The 20,667-nt window shown below is 38.1% G+C and overlaps 1 protein-coding gene and 1 long non-coding RNA gene across 3 annotated transcripts in view; one reads left to right on the top strand and one right to left on the bottom strand.

The window, feature by feature from the left end:
* The window catches only part of ZNRF2 (zinc and ring finger 2), a 60,873-nt gene that overhangs the window by 20,775 nt on the left and 19,431 nt on the right, over window positions 1-20,667 (bottom strand). For both annotated transcript variants that reach the window (XR_003572728.1, XM_027897296.1), the window contains exon 2: window positions 7,035-7,130. Coding sequence is in view for 1 of the 2 variants with exons in the window: in XM_027897296.1 (XP_027753097.1) it covers window positions 7,035-7,130 (96 nt within the window). In the remaining variant the exon portion in view is untranslated. The remainder of the gene's footprint in view (window positions 1-7,034; window positions 7,131-20,667) is intronic.
* LOC114064346 lies at window positions 7,665-14,508 on the top strand. The gene is made up of 3 exons (XR_003572734.1): window positions 7,665-8,022; window positions 8,414-8,509; window positions 14,462-14,508. It is a non-coding gene; the product is annotated as an uncharacterized LOC114064346 (long non-coding RNA).

Below are 20,667 nucleotides of genomic sequence, written 5' to 3'. Positions count from 1 at the left end.
TCTCTACAGTGTGACTTTCTCAGCAGGATCCAAGCATGTCAACTTTACTTTATTACAGAGAGAAAATGCAGCATAACCTATTGAGCATCTCCAACCTGAACCATGAAAGTGATCTTCACACCTTCCCTTCCTCTTGTGTGAAAAGCAAAATAATAAACAATATTTTGTTGTTTACTAAAACCTTTGCCACTAAATCTCCAAGGTTATATTTTACCATGATAAATGGGGCAATTTGCAGTTCTGGGAACTGCTGTTCCAGACAGTCAAAGCACTTCCCTCTCAGTTACACTATGTTCCCGTTTCATGAGCTTTCTTCACAGCCACACCATTACAAATACATGGCTTACTTTCCTGAGTCCACAGAAAAGGGTTGACGGTTTGTGGGTGTGGAGGAAAGATAAGAGATTGTGGCCTCTGAAAGTGCTGCAGCTCCACACTATCACAGACTGACCCAATTCATCCAGTGACTGAGGCTGAAATGGGGTCACTGAAGCAGGCCCTACCCCTTTTAGGAGGCAGGCACAACTTGGAGTGTGGTTTTATTTAGTGACATTTGTCAGCATTACTCTTTCAAATGAACAATCTCCCTTCACAAAAAGCTGAACTGTAACAGGCTGCTTTTGCAGTGATGCTCTTCTGAGAGGCACCAAAAACTGCTGAAGGAGAGATGTGGGATGGTGGGAAGGAAATACAGCTTTACTGAACAAAGGGAGGAAGAACTACGGCTTGACACTGATCCTCTTGGAAGTCTGGTCTGGACAAGTAGCTATCCATGGCCTACACTGGTGAACACCGGTGAAAGTTTCCTCCTTGTTCAAACATTACCAACAATTTCCAAAGGGATAAAGTATAAATGAGACAAATTATTTTAATCAAGGTCTTCAAACACAATTTTCCTGCTTAAAATGACAATTCTCTCTTTAAATATAACAACGATTTACAAGACAAGCTATGAAAGGGTTGGGCTGATATTATATCCGTTCACAGAAGGACAGCTGTGTAAATGTCTGAGATGAAAATTTTATTTGTTATAGCAATGTTCTACTGTCATCACATTAAACAAAATCTCAAAGTTAAACAGCTCTACATAATTTCAAGAACTACTGAAGAAAACAGTTTTAAAGCATCAGGGACACTGAATTAACCTCCTACATACTCTGGAGGATGTTCAGGAATACACAAGATCAAAACAAAGAGTAAATACCACTATTTTAATTGCAAGCACAGGAAAAGGTTTTTTTTAATATATGTTCTGTTAAACTACCTTTTAAAGGTTCTTCCCCTGCATCCCTGAGGACAGAGCACAGAATCATAAAGGGCAGAGCAAGAAGCTAGAAACTTCTGAAGAATCTTGTTAAAATTTAAAAATGGAAGAGTTCAGAAATTTACACATGGAGAATTTTACACCTTGGATGAAGTGGAGTGAAAGAACTGGTCTGCCTTAGTATTATTTTGTACTGCTCTGCTGAAAGTCTAGTCCTATTAAAGGATGAGGACAAAGAGGAAGGCTTAAGCTTTTCCAGGCAGACTGGCAAGATGCCCTTTTGCAAGGTCTTTCAGGGTATGATCTCAGGAACCCTGGAAGAGAAGTGAATACTCTCCCTTGGTGCACAGAAGTGACCAAGGAGATCAAGTCATTGCAGTGGGCAGGACTACCAGAAAAATGTATTTTGGTGGTTCAAACATCAGGTTAAGGTGCAATATTTTTCTTTCATTCTACTGAGCAATATAAACTCAACAAGCTCTGGCATAAGTATCTTGCCCCAAAGATGTTGAAACAGCCAGCAATCAATAAAGCTTATAACTTGTGTTAGAAAAAAATTAGGTCAGCCCCATTCACAACGAACATTTCCAAAATATTTTTATTTAGTCCCTCAGGTGACTCATGCCAGTCTTTAAGTCGCTGCTTTTGATCAAAACGCATATGCTATGGCTGTCATTTCGATGTTGGCAACTTCTCTACCAGGATTACTGCTTACACGGATTCCAGCTCAAGATTCTGACACTTGCTCACATGCAGGCCTCAGCATGTGGCAGGTCCCAGCAAGAAATACTTTCCTCACAAGACACAACCCTATACCACAAACTGGTTTAGAATGAACAGTGTATTTAAATAATGACAAAACCCTTTGCATCCTTGCTAATCTGAATGAGTCACAGTGTGGCCCAAGTCAACTTGAACTCAGTTAGATGGCATAGGAATACTTGGCTAGTTGTGCATAGTGTTAGATCAAACACCCCAGAAAACAAAGTACATTGCCAGAAAGGAAGAGCACCCAGAGTTCTGCTCATGTTTTTCCTTCTGGTACACCTATCTTAATTTTCAATATTCTGTCTGTAACAGTTTTCCACATACTAATTCTCTATTTCAAAGAAACTGGATAAACTCCTAAAATAAAATTATATCTGTAATCCCTGCTATCTGTGATGTCTGATCTCCTGCTCATTTTTAGTGTGACAGGTCTAAAAAAAAAAAAATCACTTGTTGTAATTTAAAAAGAAAAATTACAAAGTCCTTACTTCCAGTAAGGAAAAAATCTCCAGCAGTTCATTCACTGGGTGTCTCAACATTCTTCCTCTTTGAATTACACTAGTAAAAGCTTTTCCCCTCAAAATGAACCTCAGTAAATATGTTGGCCAACAGACCCACTGCCATATGGGAATTAAATGCAGAGCGGTCTGAGTGAAAGGAACACTGATGTCAAAGCAGCACCACCCCTGAGCGAGCGGCTTTGAGGAGATCGGCTTAGAAAGTTTCCAGTAGAACACCATTCCAACAGAAAAGTGCTGACTTGATGAAACCCAAAATATTCCACAGGAATGTGCTAATTCAATCAAAACTTTTGAAAGAGGACAGGCCGGCTCGCCAAGCCAGCCAACCAGTCTAGTGAGCTGACTGGCTCTCCCCAGCTCTCCCGGGGTCACTGGCTTCCCCATCTGGCCAGGTGCCAGGTTGCTAGTCCCTGCTCTCAGAGGGGCCCTTCAATAATAACAAAAATAATACTGTCTTACAAAGTGTTCTGAGAAACAAACAAAGGAATTTTAAAATGAAAATCAGAATTATTTCAGAACGAACTGCAAGGTTTCTTCAGAAGGAATTGGGTGCATTTGTTGCAAAGCATCTAAAAATGATGCCTCTGAAGTCACAAGTCTCTCCTGTGTCTTCCCAATTTTTATAGAACACTTTCCAGTGAAAAAAGAATCAATACTGTAACAACACAAAATGCACAATTATATTCAAAACCTAAACTTCACTAGATTGCTCTAATAATCAGCAAGGAGTCCAAGGCATGTTGCTTCCAAAGCACTGAGTAAACTCACAAATGCCCCAGCTCGACCAAAACCCGGGGCTACACTGCAAGCAACACCTTCTGCAGAGCAGTCCTGAAGTGGGCTCCCTGAGTAACTCACCATGGAGAATTTGAACGAGGTGGTGCAAGGGGCCTCATTTAACACTTTGGAGAAGCTCAAAGAAATAGGTATGGCTACAGAATATTTTAGCAGTGTTTTTTTTTTTTTTTTAAAACCTGTCAATTAACAAGTAACCCACTTTCTTCATAAAAGTGGTTAACCAGTGCATGGGATCTACTCTGGCTCCTCAGCAACTCAGCAAGTAACAGTATTTTCTAACTGTTAAGAAAAGGAAAACTTTCTAAGACAGTACCACCAAACACTACAATGTTTTTTGCACAATACCATTCATTTAACCAGCTTTTGTATCCAAATGCCTAGATATTGGTTCATATGTGAGCACCACAAGTAGTTTAAAGAGATGTGGAACAAAGTTCCACAGAAAAAAGAAAGAACTCTTTTTACATGCCAAATTGAGTCAGCAATGAGATCTCTGTTGCAGGCAAGTCACGTGATTTTGAAAGAATAAGGCTAATAAAATGTACTGACTTATTTATATGAAAATCAGTGCAACTTCCAGCATAGAACTGGGACAATTTTGTGACCATGCTCTTTCAGAAAACACATGTAAATCAGACAGCTGCCCGAGTTTGCAGTTCACTGACCCTTTCAACTGCCAAGTGCAGTGCACAAAGGTAGCTCAGAAAGCAATTAGAGATTGGCTGGGAGGACTCATTAATTTTTTTAAACTTCAAATCACAACTAAAAAGTCTTATTTTTCTGAGGGAGACTATATGCCTCAGACTCATATTTAACAAGAAGGAAGGTCTTCTCAGAATGACAAAATGCATAGAATTTGCTCCTTGATGCTTCTTAGAAAGAACAGCTAATACATTTACAGTGTCATAAGGAAACACATATAGAACAGAACTAGACAAAAGTACAGTTCGATCCAACTGCTCAATTTCTAAGTATCTCAGCACCTGCAAAGTCTAAGGCTCCCTTCCCCATGCAACACAAAACTCAGAGACAAAAGAAGGTGAGGTGGAAAAAAGGAAAGAAAAAAAAGGTGTTTTTCCTGCTAGTGGTAATAGGACTGGGAATGATCAGTGACCAACACTATCAAAAGGTGCCTAATTGGTTCTGTTTGAGTATGTATGGCACAAGGCCAAGATAACAATGAGAAAGGAAAGCATAAAAAAATGCCTTCCATTTTGGAAGAAGGTATCAAAAGCTGAGCAGCATCTTTCTTCTCTCAAACAAGAGAAAGGCATCTCATTTGCCCTTCTTATGGTCTATGACAAACAGGCAGATTCATCACTAATCTCACCATGGCAAACAGCAAAATAGACAAGAAGAAAAAGCATGCATGCAGTTTCTGGTCCTGAAATCATGGCAGCATTAAGTTACCAATCTGCTAGTTAATTTGCTTTCACTAGCCTCATTAAAGGGACCACAACCATACCACGAAGTAGCAACTGGGCCACTGCATAACTCTGAAGCCATATCCTCTTTTTCTTTGTGCTGCAGTAATCCGAATAGTCAGCTATAGGCTAGAATTTAAGGTTTAGTCCACGAGTCCAGGAGCTAACTAACTGGAGTCACAAGGACCAATGCACACTTCTATTAAGTGTTTATGAGAATGAGACTGTATTTCTAAGTAAGTGTCTCTCTCAAACCTACCTACCTAATTTAGCAGTTTCCTTCTTTCAAGTTTATATAACCATTTCCTAGAATGAGTTTCTGAGGCTCACCGTACAGCAAACACACTCCTAAAGCGAGAAATGACACATTGCTGGTTAATAACTGCACAAAGTTAACAAGATGGCCCAAAGGAGCTCCAACCAACAGTATGCCAGCTGAAACAGTGGAGGTAGGTAACAAAAAGAGTCTGAACACAGCACTGCTGTGATACAAACAAACATCACAAACGGTACTAAGAGGGTACCTTATGTAATTGCTGTATCTTTCACCAAACGTCAGTCAGCTGAGTGCACTCATATGTACATGTAGGAAGCAGCAAGGGGTAAAAGATTTCAGTCACTGAACTCATAATTTGTGCACATCTCATCAGCTGGATAACTGCCAGTGCTTGTTCTCTGCCAGTCTGCCTCCTCCTGCTCCACCCTAACTGATTCCAAGTGCATTATCCTGCCTTGACTCTGGTGACTAGCCTGCTTCTCTTCTCTCCAACATCCAACATCCCCCAGTACACAACTTATCCTGAATAACGCTCAGTCCTAAATTTAAAAAGAAAAAACAAAGAGGAAAAAAGCCCTCTCTGTTAGATGAAGTCAACCTTCTTAAATACACATGTGGTAACATCAGGAGGAAAAAAGAAATATTTACTTTTCCTAAGTTCTGTGCTGTGAAATGGATTTCACAACTCTAAGCATATGATTTCAAATTATTGTTGCAATTATGGGCCAGCATTAGTAGTGCCTGGATAAAGAATAAGGTGGACCCAACCATTCTTCAAGACCTGTTCCAATAAAAAAGTCCAGTATAGAGTACCGTAACAGCAAGGTGCCTGGAGGCTCAAAGAGCCATAATACTGCAGGTTATTTATGCAATAAATAACTTATGTTGGAAGTGACCTTTAGAGGTCTTCTGGTCCAGCCCCTTACACAAAGCACGACCAAGTTAGACTAAATTGCTTAGGGTCTTGTTCAGTCAATTTCTGATCATCTGCAAGGATGGAGGTTGCACAGCCTCTTTGGGAGTCTGCTACTACGTTTGACCACCCTCATTATGTGACATTTCTATTTTATATTGAATCAGATTTTTCCCTGATATAACTTGCGAGCACCAGCACCTCCAAAAAACCCTCCAGCTCTCTCTCTTCCACAATTCCTTTTTAATTGCATTCTGTTCTCACATCTGATGACTGGCGAGCAATAATCTGATTACACTGCAAGATTTTCTGGTGGTAGGGCAGCTCTGTCAAAGCAGGAACTAAGATTTCAGTAAAATTTTCAAATTCCTAATTTCCTGAAGCCTTTTCGTGTGCTCACCATAAACCTGAGTGTCAGCCTAAGCCACAGTGACAGAAAGGTTTGATCTCAGTGGCAGAAGTCCTGTTTGCCTTGCATCAAAAGTTGCCTAGAAGGAGAGCTTAGCAGTAGATGAAAAACACCTACTACAGGTGATTCATTTGATATTGGCCAGTTTGGTCCAAATAACAAAAACATAGATATCTACCAGTCCTTATGAAGTATCACATATGCAATCAGCTGAAGAAGCAGGAAATAACTTTGTTCCTTCAAGAAAGCGTCATTTTCTTGAATCATGTGCAAATGCACAGCGTGTCAAGTAACAGTTCTTAATGATACCCAGGAGACTTGACTGACTCACCTCACTACTTAAGGTCATTACATGACAGGGCATGTAAGCAACACATATCTCAAGTGGACTCTAAATGCACGCTGACCAATGGTGAAAAAATGGAACAAACACACTCAAATGAGAATAATTTTATATTTTCAGAACACAGTGCAAATTATATTGGCATGCAGCATAAAAAGACCGAATTCTTAAGAATTAATTTGAAAAAACTACAAGCAAAAAACATACATAATTTCTGACTTCCCTAACTAGTTACCAGAGTATCTTATTATGCAAAGAATTATTATCACACTAATGTTTAAAATGTATAAATAATTATCAGCTTACTTCTTTCTTACCATTGTAGGTTATCCTTGGTTTTGTCAAACACATCACAAGATGTAAATCCATTTCGTCAGAAGATACAAATTTGGAACATACAGGGCACTTGAATCCTATGGAAAATAAAAATAAATAAGTGTGAGTACACTCAACCGTGTAGCAAGTATGTATATTCAAGCCAAAAAGTTATTCTGCACACATTAAAAGAAAGAAAAAAAAAATCCTGGAAGCTTTTCAGTTTTGGCCTGACATTTCTTACACGAATACAACTCCCTTGATTTCAAAAGATCTCAAAATGGACCATTTTTTCTGGAAATCGTTCTCTTGCCAATTGCAAATATGTCAGCACCTCTGGAATGCAAACTTTCCCAACAACTCTAAGAACAGTTTAGGACAGAAGCAAGAGGATAATATGACTCTAGTAAAACAGACATTAAAAATGTGTAGAGGACACAGCCACGAAAATTTGAACTTGGGTAAGAACTCGGAATTAACATGTCTATTTTTACCAGGAATTGCACTGAAACTTTAACCAGGGATCTCAGTTTTACATTTCATCATACAAGCAGCAGCATCTTTTACCAGTCTGGGGCATTGGGAAAACATTAACTCAGGGGTGTTGCCTCACTTACTGAATCACTAATATTTCCTGTAGCACTGAATTTGTTTGACTCTCTCATCCTAGCCAAGCATGACTTGTTGAGCTTTTGAGGTCACAGCCTCAGGCAACATGGGGTAAAGAATAACCAAGACAATCTGGATTGTGATGCAACTGCATAATAGTCTATGACAAAAGTGCTTAATACCTTAATTTATGTCATTGCCAAAGACAGCAGTCTTCCAGTTAAAGGACAAGATCAGCTGGACAAGATTTACAGTCCACAGAAAAGTCTGAGAAAAGCTCAATTGATTTTGATGAGCTGAATAATTAACACACAAGTGTGAGACAAAAAGTCACCGACAGGGTTCTTGATGCACAACAGTTGTTAAGGAGCATACCTACAGGTAGGTTGTCCAATAGGACAACATTCGGCAAAAATATCTAACCTATGTCCACTCACAGTGCACAGGCACAACTTTTTCTCTCATGCTGCTGAAAAGTAATGATGCAGGCCTGTATAAAAAGGCCATTGCACCTTCCACCAACGTGCCCATCTGGGCCTGCTCCCACATGTTTTAGTTTATTGCCTCTTACTTTTGTACTTTTAACCTTGGGAGTCCACAGTGAACCGAGTTAGCCAAGCATGACAAGAAACTTGATGATGCACTTTCAAGTTACTGATGCCTGAGAATTTTCATCTTTACTGTTAATTATTATGCAGCAACTAATCTGAAGGATTAGTGCTGTATAGAAGTACTGCACTTCCTTTATCAAGACAATGATTTATTTCTTTAGGGAAGCTAATAGGAAGCAAGTCAAAGAGGACAGTTGGTAATAACCATAAGAAACTCAGGGCAGCAGCTGAACGTGTACTGGAAACCACTTCCTGAAGTAAAGTACAATTCTGATTCTTCCCATTTTAGTCATAAGCTATTCATATCTATTTCTTCTTTTTGTCAATATTACACTTCAGTTTAAATACTGCTCTTCTCTCCTTATTTTTAATCCTCCTCCCCCAATCCATCTTTACAAACAATAGTTACAAACAGGTTAATAAGCATACAACGGCCACACACATCTTTTGGGAAGGAAAAAAAAAACCCAAAACAATTTGAAAGGATTAATTTACTTGTAGAAAGCTTTATCAGTGACCTTTCAGCTACTGTGTAGCCTCCTTCCCTCAGGATGCATCTCAACATGACTAAAATCGAAATTAGTATCTCAGTCCCCCGAACACCCAAACCAACCCATTACTGTTTCGTTACGCGTTTCTTCAAAAAATGACCAAGGGTAAATTTTCTCTCCATCTTTATCAGCCTAATGCAGCTGATTACCAGGTTTTGACTAGACCTAAGACACATGCATTATTCTCATTTATAACTGACGACACAGTTTGATGTGAAAAAGCTGGTAACTTCCTTATATGCTGCAGACAAGAGTCCTGCTGTGACAGAAGGGAGTATTTGCATTACAGCAAGTTAACATTTATGTTCATGGCTAGTTAAGCATGGAGACAGTCATTAACAGGTTCCCTCTGCTTTCTGGACAGAACTCTTCTAGTTTATTCCCAGGGTCATCACCACATGTAATTGGGAGTGACAGGGGGCAAGGACAACCACCAACAGGTCCTTAGAACCACTGCTGAAGTTAACAGCGTTATTAATAAAGAACATACATCCTGCATTCTAGCAATATAGCAAGTATTTTATCAATACATTATCTTGTGGCTTGTCCTGTGTCAAGGGGAATCTGAAGGTAATGGTTAAACAACCACAAATATCCTCCTGACACAGCAAGTCTGGGATACCTGACTGCTGTAGCTCTACTCAGCATGTGGGGCTGAAGAACTCAAAGAGTAGGGGACATCATACTTAACTAAGCCTTAGGGAGCAACTTAGCTGACAAGGGTAAAGGTATATTTGTGGAAAACATATTTTTCCAGAATCAGCTGCATGGCAAAGACTAGCATAATAGCAGAAAAAGAGCCTTGGGCTCACAACACTTGCTGAAACATTTTTGAAATACAAGTGAAATCCAATTTTTCATTCCTTCACAATGTTCTGCTGCAATAACTGGCTCCTGGATTTAGCAATCTTTCCCAAAAGATGCATAGTGTATGTTTTGTGTCAAAGAAATAAATATTTCCAACTTGCTTACTAAGCCCAAAGAACAGATTATTTTGACTGCAGACACAATATTTACTTTATTTTAAACTGTATTTGAAAAATATAAATAAGTGAGCAATCAACACTGTCCACAAGCCAGTTAAGGGTCCTTACAAAAAAAAAAAAGCTGGTATTTTCCCACCTTTTCTCAAATCAGAAGGCAATAGTTTCATGACCCAGTTTACAATTAAGTACTTTGTAAGAACAAAGATTCTATTGTACTCCTGCCCAGCAGGCTAACAACATTTATAGCCTATGTTTGTTTTTACCATCAGTCTCAGGGAACAAGTCCAATAACTTAAAGAAAGTTTCACATGACTTTAACAATCAACAACAGGTCAGAAATAACTTGCTCCTACATGACTTGTTTTACTAGTTTTGTAGATAAACAATGCATTCACAGACATTTGGGAAACAAAGAGGAAGTAGTTATCAGATGAGGTACTATCACGTGAAGTGTCTTCTAAAAACTGTGACACTTAACTACTTGCTCACTCTATTTACAAGGAGAGCACAAGAGACAGGGCACAGTTCTAGGCAAATATCCATCTCTTACGAAGGTGTTGGTTTCACAGCATCCCTTATCCTTACCCAAGATGATAAACTATCACCTTTGTATTAGCATTGTCACTGTCTATATCACTGCAAAGCTGTCCTTCCCTCTACCCCAGTAGAGAACACGCTGCCAGTGATACCACCTCAGTCAGCCGAAGAACTGCCTCTCGCTACACACAGAAGTACAGCAGGAAAGAATCGAGCACCAAAACTGAGCAAACACACACCTCTAGCTGGCTTTTCCAACTGCATCCTTAACAGGCAGGGAACCAAATTCTTACAGGCTCCCATCATCTAGTTTCACAACCCTGACTACAATATTGAAAGTAACACATTACTTAAAACCAAAAATCCTGGAAAAAAGTACAGTTACAAGAAATGGAGACAGAACAGAAAGCTGCAGTACAGCTACTAGAAAATCCCAAGGTGGCACGGAAAGTTTGAAATAATTAAACCTGCCTAAGTATCAGGCCTTGTAACAGAGGTCTCTCATGAGAGACAATTCTGTCTCTCATTCTCTCTTGAATGCATCACTTTCTTGAGACACCACCATCTTTTGCAAGTGAACCTCCAGTTAGCCAAGAAATCCAATTTTCTCTCGCATTCATCTACCAAACCTATAATTTCCTTCTCTGTCAGGCTTGGAAACTATCCACATGGGCAGGTCAACGGGTGGCCACTCCCTCATCAGTACAAATTTCAACCTGTGGGTGATATGTTTTTGCCATGCTTTGCAAACATCAGACTGTTTAACTTGCTGTTCAGTGCATAGTGGAGCAAACACAAAGCATCCAAATAAAAAACTCATGGACCCATAAGATTTCTGCAAAATCATACTGGCACTTATTCTGGAATATCTAGTTTGTGGGGGAAAAAAAGAAGAGCTAAGAGCTTCCAGACAATACAGTGCAGAGTGTCACAGAATTGCATATGAGGGAAGCACATCAAAGCGGTATTAGACTTGCACAGAAGAATGGATGATTATTTCAGCCAATATTAAAGAGGTGTAGCAAGAAGTCAGCACAAATAAAACCTGCAACAACACAAACAACTGAATCAGCCTGATCAGAGCAACCGTTCAGCAGAAAACATAAACTGGAACACTATCAAAGCCAACCTAAAAGTATAATGAGAGCAGCTGCTCCTTTAAAATGATTATGCAACATGTTAGTATTTTAAGTCTTTGTATCCTTTTGTTTTCAAATAAGACAGATAAATCTACCTTGGTTTGCATTTAAAGAAGTTATAAGAAAAGATAAATCCTTGCATCCACACACTTTTTTAAAGATGTATATCACAATAAGATGCCTGGCAAATGTTACTTACATATTCACACTTCTTCTTTGGTATTTAGATAAAGAGCCATGATAGACAATCTGGAAGCACAGCAACCAGTAAATATGATGGTGTGAGGGTGGTATGCAAAATTACTGTCACACAAATAAAGCCTGCATAGTGATGCTAAAAGGAAACAACACAACACATTAAAAAAAAAAAAAAGTTCATTACTTCTCATGTGTTCAATAGACATGGAAAACAGGCAGCAGTTGTGCTCAGAATAAAGCATGTGTTCATGCCAGAAAGTGTGTGCCCTTCATCTTTTTCCCATAGTCTGAAAAAAAAAAAAAAAAAGTAAGTTACTCTAACCTTTCCTCACAGGCCCTGGTGTGTCTAAACCTTTTATTCCTCTTGTTATCCTCTGGCCTCTCTCCAACCTTACCGTATTGCATTGCCAGGAACTGGGCAGAGCTCTCAGGCTAAGACTTCACAAGTCCTAAGCAGAAATTAATAAGTTACCAATCACACCATTCCATTACACCTGGTGTTAGATAGAGACATAGAGATCTATCTATACATAGAGATATCTCCTTTATGTGTGTGTATGCAGGTAGGTACATTTTAAACAAATCAACAGGTGATTGGCTCATTTCTCTCATGTCCCACAACAATCTTCAGCAGAACTGGTACTAGCCAAGTCCTGGTTTTAGTGTTGTATTTCTGCTTACATTTAGTAATTCTCGTTTGTCTTTTTTAATCAATTGTGAATACTCTTCTAAAACGTTAAAAAAAAATAGGAATTCCGATTTTCCCCTCCATAGTGCTTTCAGATCTTACAAGTTTAGCATTTTATTTCCTATTTTAAAGGTGCCCAGCCTCCAAAAAAAAAATTGACTCAAAACAGACCCAAAGCAGGCCACTGTGGTACTTCACTTGAATTGCTCTCCTAGAAAAGGTGCAGGACTTTTTTCCCCAGCTGTTTCAGCATCCACTTACATTTTTACCTAGACCATGTTCCCTAAGTTGGCTAATAAGAATATAAACCAAAACAGCATAAACATTTTTTAAAAGTCAAAGTATAATGCCTCTACTTCTGCTTCTTCCTTTTCTATTCAATTGTATAGAAGACTATGAAGCGAGATCATAGAACAGTAGAAAAATAAGTACTTCAGATGCTTGGTGAAGTAACAGTCCTGTTCACGCCAAAATTCTGTTACTCCCTTCTTCTGCAAACTAATTTGTAAAAATTAAAGAAGAAAAAAAAAAAGGTTCAGTAAAGACTGCATGGTCTATAAGTTATAAGGCACAGAATTCTGTCTTCTGGTCAGACAGTTGAAGTGGAAAGAGAGAATGAGTAATTCTGTAAGCTCAAAACCATGAAGCTTTGCACATGAAAGCATATTGCTTTAACACAGCTCACATCTTACCCAGCAAGTTTACCCTAACCATCAAAGAGAATATGAAAATTATTTCACAGTAAATTCAAGAACAAAGAACTAATATTTTAAAAATATCTAAGTTAAAAGGAAAAATAAAAAGGAGCATTACCAACTCCCAGAGAACCTTCTACTGGAGAATTTCTAGCTGCTGTAGCTGCCAATACAAGTGGCCACTCAAAAAAAGTTTGCCATTTTATGTACAGAAGTTTTTTTACTAAGGAAGAAAATGTCTTGGGTGAAAAGATACATCAGGTTCTCTAGCTTCCATCCTTCCTTATGTTGTCAATTGTCTAAGCCATGAGAACACCACACCATCTGGAAAGACTTCTGGAGATGAAAAGAAATAAAGAAATACTCCCCTCAATTTGGGAAAGAATAGGAAATACATTAGAAATGAGGAACAGAATACAAATGTTCCAAGCTCTGGATTTTTATAGAGAACTGAATCAGGATAAGCACAAATAGTATCTTCTCAGCACTTACTGATTTGGGGCTCATGATCTAGTGGGGTTTTCTTCCCCACTTTCACACCATAAAACCGAAGTAAACAAACTTGTGAATTCCATGAGGGAAACAAAGTATTTTCTCTTGTATTTTCCAACTTAAAACTCCCACAGCATTCAGTGGGAAAGGGGGGATATATAAAGTGGGAAATAAAAACAAACTTGAACTATTTTAGTTAAGGAGCTCACAGAATAATTAGAGAAGATATGTTTGGATAATACTTCATGTCCTAAGCTAAAAGTTATGAATGACAGAATCATATTATTTAACTCCTTCAGATCACTTCATAATTGGGAAAGTGAGATCTTCAGTAACAATCACTTAAAAATAATGCAGTATAGAATGAAGAAGAGAAATTGAACAAGACACATTTTTTAATTCATAAATAAAGCCTTTATCAACTGCCTAATTTTGAATGTCTAATATCAGTTTAAAAGTAACATATGATGATAATTATAATTGAGAGCTGCACATTTTTAGAAACTGAATAAATAAATCCATTAAAAGAGAGGAAAAAAAGGCCCATTCTAAAATATCCTGCAAAACAGGAGATGAAATTATAGGTGGCAAAGACCTGTGGAAAGACTGATTTCAACTCTTAATACAGAAATAAGGAGAGTTGTTATTAGAGGAATAACTTTTTAAGAGTGACATTTTAGACTGATGCAAGCACCCAATGGAAGGAAGAAAAACCTTCTTAGCACCACCTGTGTTTGTGAGTGTTGCCCCCCATCCCATCACCCACAGGGATCTGTAGCCAAGCTAAACGAGAGATTGCTCAAGTCTCCTTCATACAGTCCTAGAGTCTCTGCACTTTCAAACCGACAAGCAGTCAAACAAGAACGGTTGTTAAAGTGACTTGTAAGCTGTTAATTCACTCTACTTTATTACCTGCATTTCAGACAGTCACACCCCTCCCATCACAGATCCACACGAGAGGTTTCTCAATGGACCAGAAGCAGCTGAAGACAGACAAGTGTGAATATAAGCCTATGCTGGGTGTTGCATTTGGCAGATTTGAAGGCAAGAGCAAGCATCGGTTTTCACGCAAAAAGGCTCCACCCACACCCTAAAACCAGATAATTTAAAGCTTTTTGCTTGCTATTCTTGAGAAGTATATTTTCAACTAGCAACCAAAGACTCCACTTAACAACAAGACTTTCCCCAGAAGAATACCATTCATTTCCACTGCATCTTTCCCAAGGGAGGGGAGCAGGGGAGAGAACTCAAGGGAACATACTTCCTCTCTCTCTCTTTTATGTGGGTGTGATGAGTCCCTTCCAAAATGACTCAGGGGCAACAAAGGAAAGACGCTTTTCCTCTTTCTCATGTCTGTTCATTGTCAGATCTTCTGCAAGCAGAGATAAGAGCAAGGTCTCCTTCCAGCCACACCGACAGAGTATGGGAAGAAACTAATCCTGTCACCATTTCAGAGGCTTCTGTACACAAGTGGGGGCTCTTGACACTTCAGTGAAATCTTCTGGACCTAAGCTGTTGTCTGAATATGCAGCTCAGCCAGGGGTGATACATTTTGGAGCCAAACTGACTACCTTGTTCAGAAAACAAGTAGCCAGAAAGCGTAGTCAACAGTTTGCGGCACAAAAGTATTTTAGTTACACACAGCAGACAAGATCAACCTGTCAAACAAGCTCAGTTCTTGCATTACCAGATGATGACAACACACTGCAGGCCAGCTTGGAGGTCTGAAAACTTTATGCAAATGAAATGCCTGGAAACTCTTACTTCAGAGATATCCCATACTCCCATTGCTTTTTTCCTCTTAACTCACCCATCACAATTCAAGGAGGAAGAATTCTCTCTCATTCCCCTCTCTCCTGAACCTACACACTTGTTTTTTTTCTTTCTTCCTTAATTTTGCTACTCCCTCAATTTTCTCTCATCGCCCAGAGCAACATTTTCCTCAAACACCTGAAAATGGTCTTTCCACTCATCATTTCACAATGCAAGTTGAGGAAGACACGCAAGACAGCTGTGTTCTATTGCCAGAAGGCGGCACTTCTTGAGTAACTGAGTAATTTGGCAAGACAACTACAAATTTTTAAGTGCAAGGAACCAGTCTGTCTACACTCCCCTATCCTACTTCACACTGTCAATAAAGTCACTACTTTCAAAAACATACTAGGCTTAAGGAAAAAGCTTCCACTAGAAATCACATCATTTAGAAGAGAATACAGGAAGAGCTGCTCCAAGATCAGAAGAAACAAGTCCTACTTTTTCAAAATGCAAAGACGTAAATATCTTGAAAACCTGTGCTGTACATCGCAACAAATCTGATCAAAATTACACGATAGCATGATAAGAGAGGAGAGGGTGGCTACACCATGCTGAGAATATATTTAATGATAGCTAAAAGGGAAGAGGTATGAACGTGAAAATGACTGAATAATGATTGACAAGGATGACTAAGCTGAACATGTGAAACAGAGCATCTTGTTGGACGCAGAGAAGTCTTCTGAGCAAACCGGCCAAAACGCATACGAGGTCTTATGAAAAAAAAGAAATGGGAGAGACAAAGTAAACACTGCACTTGAAACGCAGCAGACAGGAACAAAGGAGCAAGCCCCAGGAGAAGGCAGCATCTTAGAAGACAGCACAGATAATGATGCTGCTTGAAAGCATGCAGAAGACAAAGTCTCTTGGAGAATCTGAGAACTACTACTCTACTACACAAACAAGACGATAATGGAGACCTGAGAAAGCACAGCATTTACAGACAATTGGTCTGCTGTCTACAAAGTTTTTACCAAAGTAAGTGAGGGCAAAAAAAAGAAGTCCTCACTAAGGCAAAACTTTGTAAAGTCTGATTTAGTTGAAATACTTACCCGTAACCTACTTGTTCCTGCAGAAATAGAGGTAGCAGTGGCAAAAAAAAAAAAAAAAAAAAAAAAGGGGAAAACCAATCAATGACAAAAAAGTCAGAGTACAAAATAGAAAAGATTACACCTGGGAAGAATATATGCAAGTAAAGACTTAAATTATTATTTGGGATGTTCCCAGGAGCGTATATATTAATTCTAAACATAATAATGATTCATTTTTTGACAGCAACATTAAATTATATACCAAAAATACTTATCATTACATTTGTTACTCAGTATAACAGAAAAAATTTATCTATTAAAAGTACAATTTCAAGAAAGTCAAGGACAAATGTTTCATCGTATATTTGTTTTCTTGTGCTTTTCATCTCATTTTTTAAATCACACATACCAGAATTTTTATTGCCTAAGCACAACAGCAGACTTTCCTGTATTATTATATTCTATATTTTCCTTCTTTAACTTTCCAGAATACCAATCCTCTACAGGAGACACCAATTTCTTAATTCAGCAGGGAAACTTCTAACCTATGGACTCATTTAATTTCATTTACTTGAAACTGGTGAGAGTAGAGTAGGTATGGTTGGTTGGTTGGTTGGTTGTTTATTTGGATTTATTGGAGGGTTTTTTTGGTTTGGGTTGGGTTTTTCCCAGAGTAAAAGTATGGCTTATTAGAACTCAGCTTATTAGAAAAGTCCAGGCTGAAAAATACTATTCATCCTTAGCACAAAGGAATTTTGTTTCAGGATTAACTTTTTATTTAAAAGTACGGACGTCTCTGCTTATCATAAAGCAGCCTTTTGTTTTTAAATGGAAAATTCAACTAAGAGAATTTTGCTCTGCATTGACCCCTCTATTCTTCAAATGTGGAAAATATTTACCTTAGTGTAAGGACTATTGCCAAAACTAGGGCGTTGGAATACACCAGCCTTTTAACATGATTAAAGAGAAAATCATAAAATAGGGAGAAGTCTAAGGGTCGGTCACAAAACACGTAATTTCAAAAGTATACACTGGAATTAAACCATTAAATCCCTCAGTATTAATGTAATTTAAGTGTTTAACATGAATTATGTACAAACTTTGATAAAATGTGAGAGCAGTTTCTGGAGTTCGAACGATACACATTTATGTAATATAATTACTAGTTTTGCATAAGTTTCTCTAAGACAGAACCTTTTAAGAACATTTGTGGATGCACCATCATGAAGAAGGGATGCAAAATGCCTATTAAGAGGAACAGTAAAGAAGATGCATAATTAGTTCAGAAGAAGACAGAACTGAAGTCAGAGATATAACCCCCAACCAAGTTTTCTTAGCTATTGTCAATAAAAGCTGAAGAAAATCATGCTTTAAACACATCAGTCATGACAGATTTGTCTATATTTACTCTTTTACCTCAATTAAGCAAGTACATAGCACCCATGGCATATTCTGCAAAATCTTCCAGAACATCCATAAATCACAAACCGACACAACTTTCTATGACATGCTACACCATTCCTACCACAGCGACCAAGTCAGCAAGGTAATTCTCGCCTTTTCATGTGTAAGATGTCACTGTTTGAGCAAACTGTGAAGAAATATTTTCTGTATCACTCACACTTGAAATAACCTTTGTAAAGAATGCTACTAAGCATTTTCTATTTTTTGCTGTTTACCACTGCTGCATTGGTCTATCAGACTGCTGAGAAATTTGATTAGTTACCTATTTTAAACACCTATGCTTAGAAGAGAAACATCCATTTTACATTAACAAGATCATGCTAATTAAGATGCACATATGCATGCATACACACACACAGAGCATAATAGACTGTAAATGAGTTTCAACAGGGATGTAGAGCTGTAAAAAATTAGACTAACTGATATTTTGACTTTTCAGCAGTTTTAAAAATGATGTCTTAAGTGCTTTTACTTATCTAATTACAGATTTTATGTTAAATATTACATGCTTTCATTGCTTTACTCATCCATAAGGCTACTGAAGGTAAAAGAACCTGCAGCTATTTAAGAAGTATGTTTTGTTCTTCCCTGTTCAAACACAACCATGATTTATTTAATTATATATATATATATATAAACAATACTCATAAAAAGAAAGGAGACACTGTCTTGAGTTTGAATACTGAGATAGCCCGAAACCGCAACACGCTAATAAATTATATTTTAAGAAGAAAAGGTGTTGGGGTTTGTTTGGGTTTTGTGATCTTTGTTTTGGTTTTTTTTAACAACTATGATAGCTCCTATTTCAGGAATGCCCTTCTTAAATCAGTATCACAGCACGCCAAGCGCTGCAAATATTTTTGTGCACATATATGCATTAGTCCCTCCTCCAAAGACCTTACACTCCAAAACAGACACGGAAAAGCAATGGTTACAATGGGAACAATGTCACCATTATATACTTTAGAAAGGCAGTAAGACTCGCCCTGCCTTCCACAGAAAGTCAAACAATTCTCCTAAGTCTCTAGGTGTCACCTTATATAAAAATGCCTATTTGCCCACAATGACATTGAGACAAGGGGCACGGAAAAAGTAAATCACGACATAAATTTGCTCTGCCTTTCCATGTGGCGCTGCCTTCTTTACCAGAGCCTTATCTAACGAGTTAGCAAAGCTCTACCACAGATCCCTAAATCCAGTGACTGGGCAGTTAAAACATATATAATAAAATGTTCAAAGAAAAGAAAAAAAAAAATCTGGGTTTTGCAGCATAAAGAATGCCATAGTTTGAGCCTGCACTCCCCCCAAATTATTTATATGTTCATCCCTTCACCTTCTTAGCCAGCTTGTCAGCAGTATATAAAACAATTCAGAGACTGGCAGGATCAAAGAAGCAGCCAGAGGGCAAAGACCAATAGGTTGCATTAAAGTAAACCCTTACAAGATACAAACAAAACAAAAAAATACCCACACCAAAAGACTGTGGACTTCTAGAAAAAGACAATCAAATGAAGGATGCACCCCAAATGTCTACTCTACACCTACTTCAGCAGCAAAAACCTTACTTAAGGAAATAAAACTTCTATGATGCATGATAAATAACCCAACACCTAGCCCTCCTCAAATAATAAGGATTTAATTCTGTTTAGACTCCTGCTTTTTTAAAGTGAAAAGCACTCATTAAAAAATAGTTTATAAATCTTTTATCACTTTATACATCTAAAGTCCTGAGATAACACTACTCAGGACTATTACTACTACTACTATCCAAATATCATTATTGTTAGAGACACAGATTAATATCTATTTTCCCATAGCAGCTTTTCATTCTGGGTTGAAAAAAATTACAAATTTCCAAAATCTTCTGTGAAGAAAACTATGGTTTTCAAAAGGCACGTGCAGTTAAGCAAACCATTGTCCAAGCAAGAAAGATTTTATACTGCTACTTATTTGGGCAATGAATTGTCGCATTGTTACTTTTCACAAACCAGGTTTTAAGAACTAACAATTACTATAATTCATAGGCATTTTGCTGTTTCAAGTTAGATCTCCTCCTTTACCTAACAGGAACGTTAGTCCCTCAAAAAGACTCCTGTTGCAGCAGACAGAAGATTTACTTTAAATGTCTTATAAAAGTCCCCATGATGCTCTTGAAGGGTAAATCTCTCATAGTTAAACCTTGTTACCAGTTTTCTAAGAAGGCTTTCTTATTTTGGATTTTAGGAGAGGTCAAAGGAGCTGTTTCCCTCATGGACACCAGCTTAAAATCCCTTCATAAGAAGCCCTCAGAAGGCAGGTAAGTCCACTGCACACAAATGAGTGCAGTAACAGCAACTGTGATAAATTTCACAGCATGACCACCAATAAAACAGTGAGATTAAGCCAGCTCTGGTGACAAGACAGACTTGTTCCTGTTCTTCCAGAGCAAACTCTATCCATATTAAAGAGTTCTGAGAAGCAAGCCATAGGTATGTAAAAGACAGCCTCTGCCTCCAGGCTTTGACTTCATAACTTTTTTAAAACTTGCCTTTAACTACCATTTTCAAAAACACCTAATAAAAGCTTCTAAGGGAAGCCTGACATTCCTGTTGGTCATCACGTTAAGTATACTATTGCTCTCTCTTGAGGAGGTTTTATCATACCTGTCTTTTACAACCATTGTATCAAATCAGACATCAGTAAACTGGGAGATGTGTCAATAAGAGAAATCAACCTCGATGTGTTACTTCCCTTGAGATGAAGCAATACTCAATACAATTCCAGACTTTGGGCAGTGAGAAGGCCAGTTAAACCACTAAACTTATGTCTTTGCTTTCCAGAAT

This window comes from Empidonax traillii, unplaced genomic scaffold, assembly GCF_003031625.1.
Source record: "Empidonax traillii isolate 1590-97213 ecotype Southwest subspecies unplaced genomic scaffold, ASM303162v1 scaffold19:size3308961, whole genome shotgun sequence".
NCBI lineage: Eukaryota > Metazoa > Chordata > Aves > Passeriformes > Tyrannidae > Empidonax > Empidonax traillii.
This window is presented reverse-complemented; position numbering and strand designations above follow the sequence as displayed.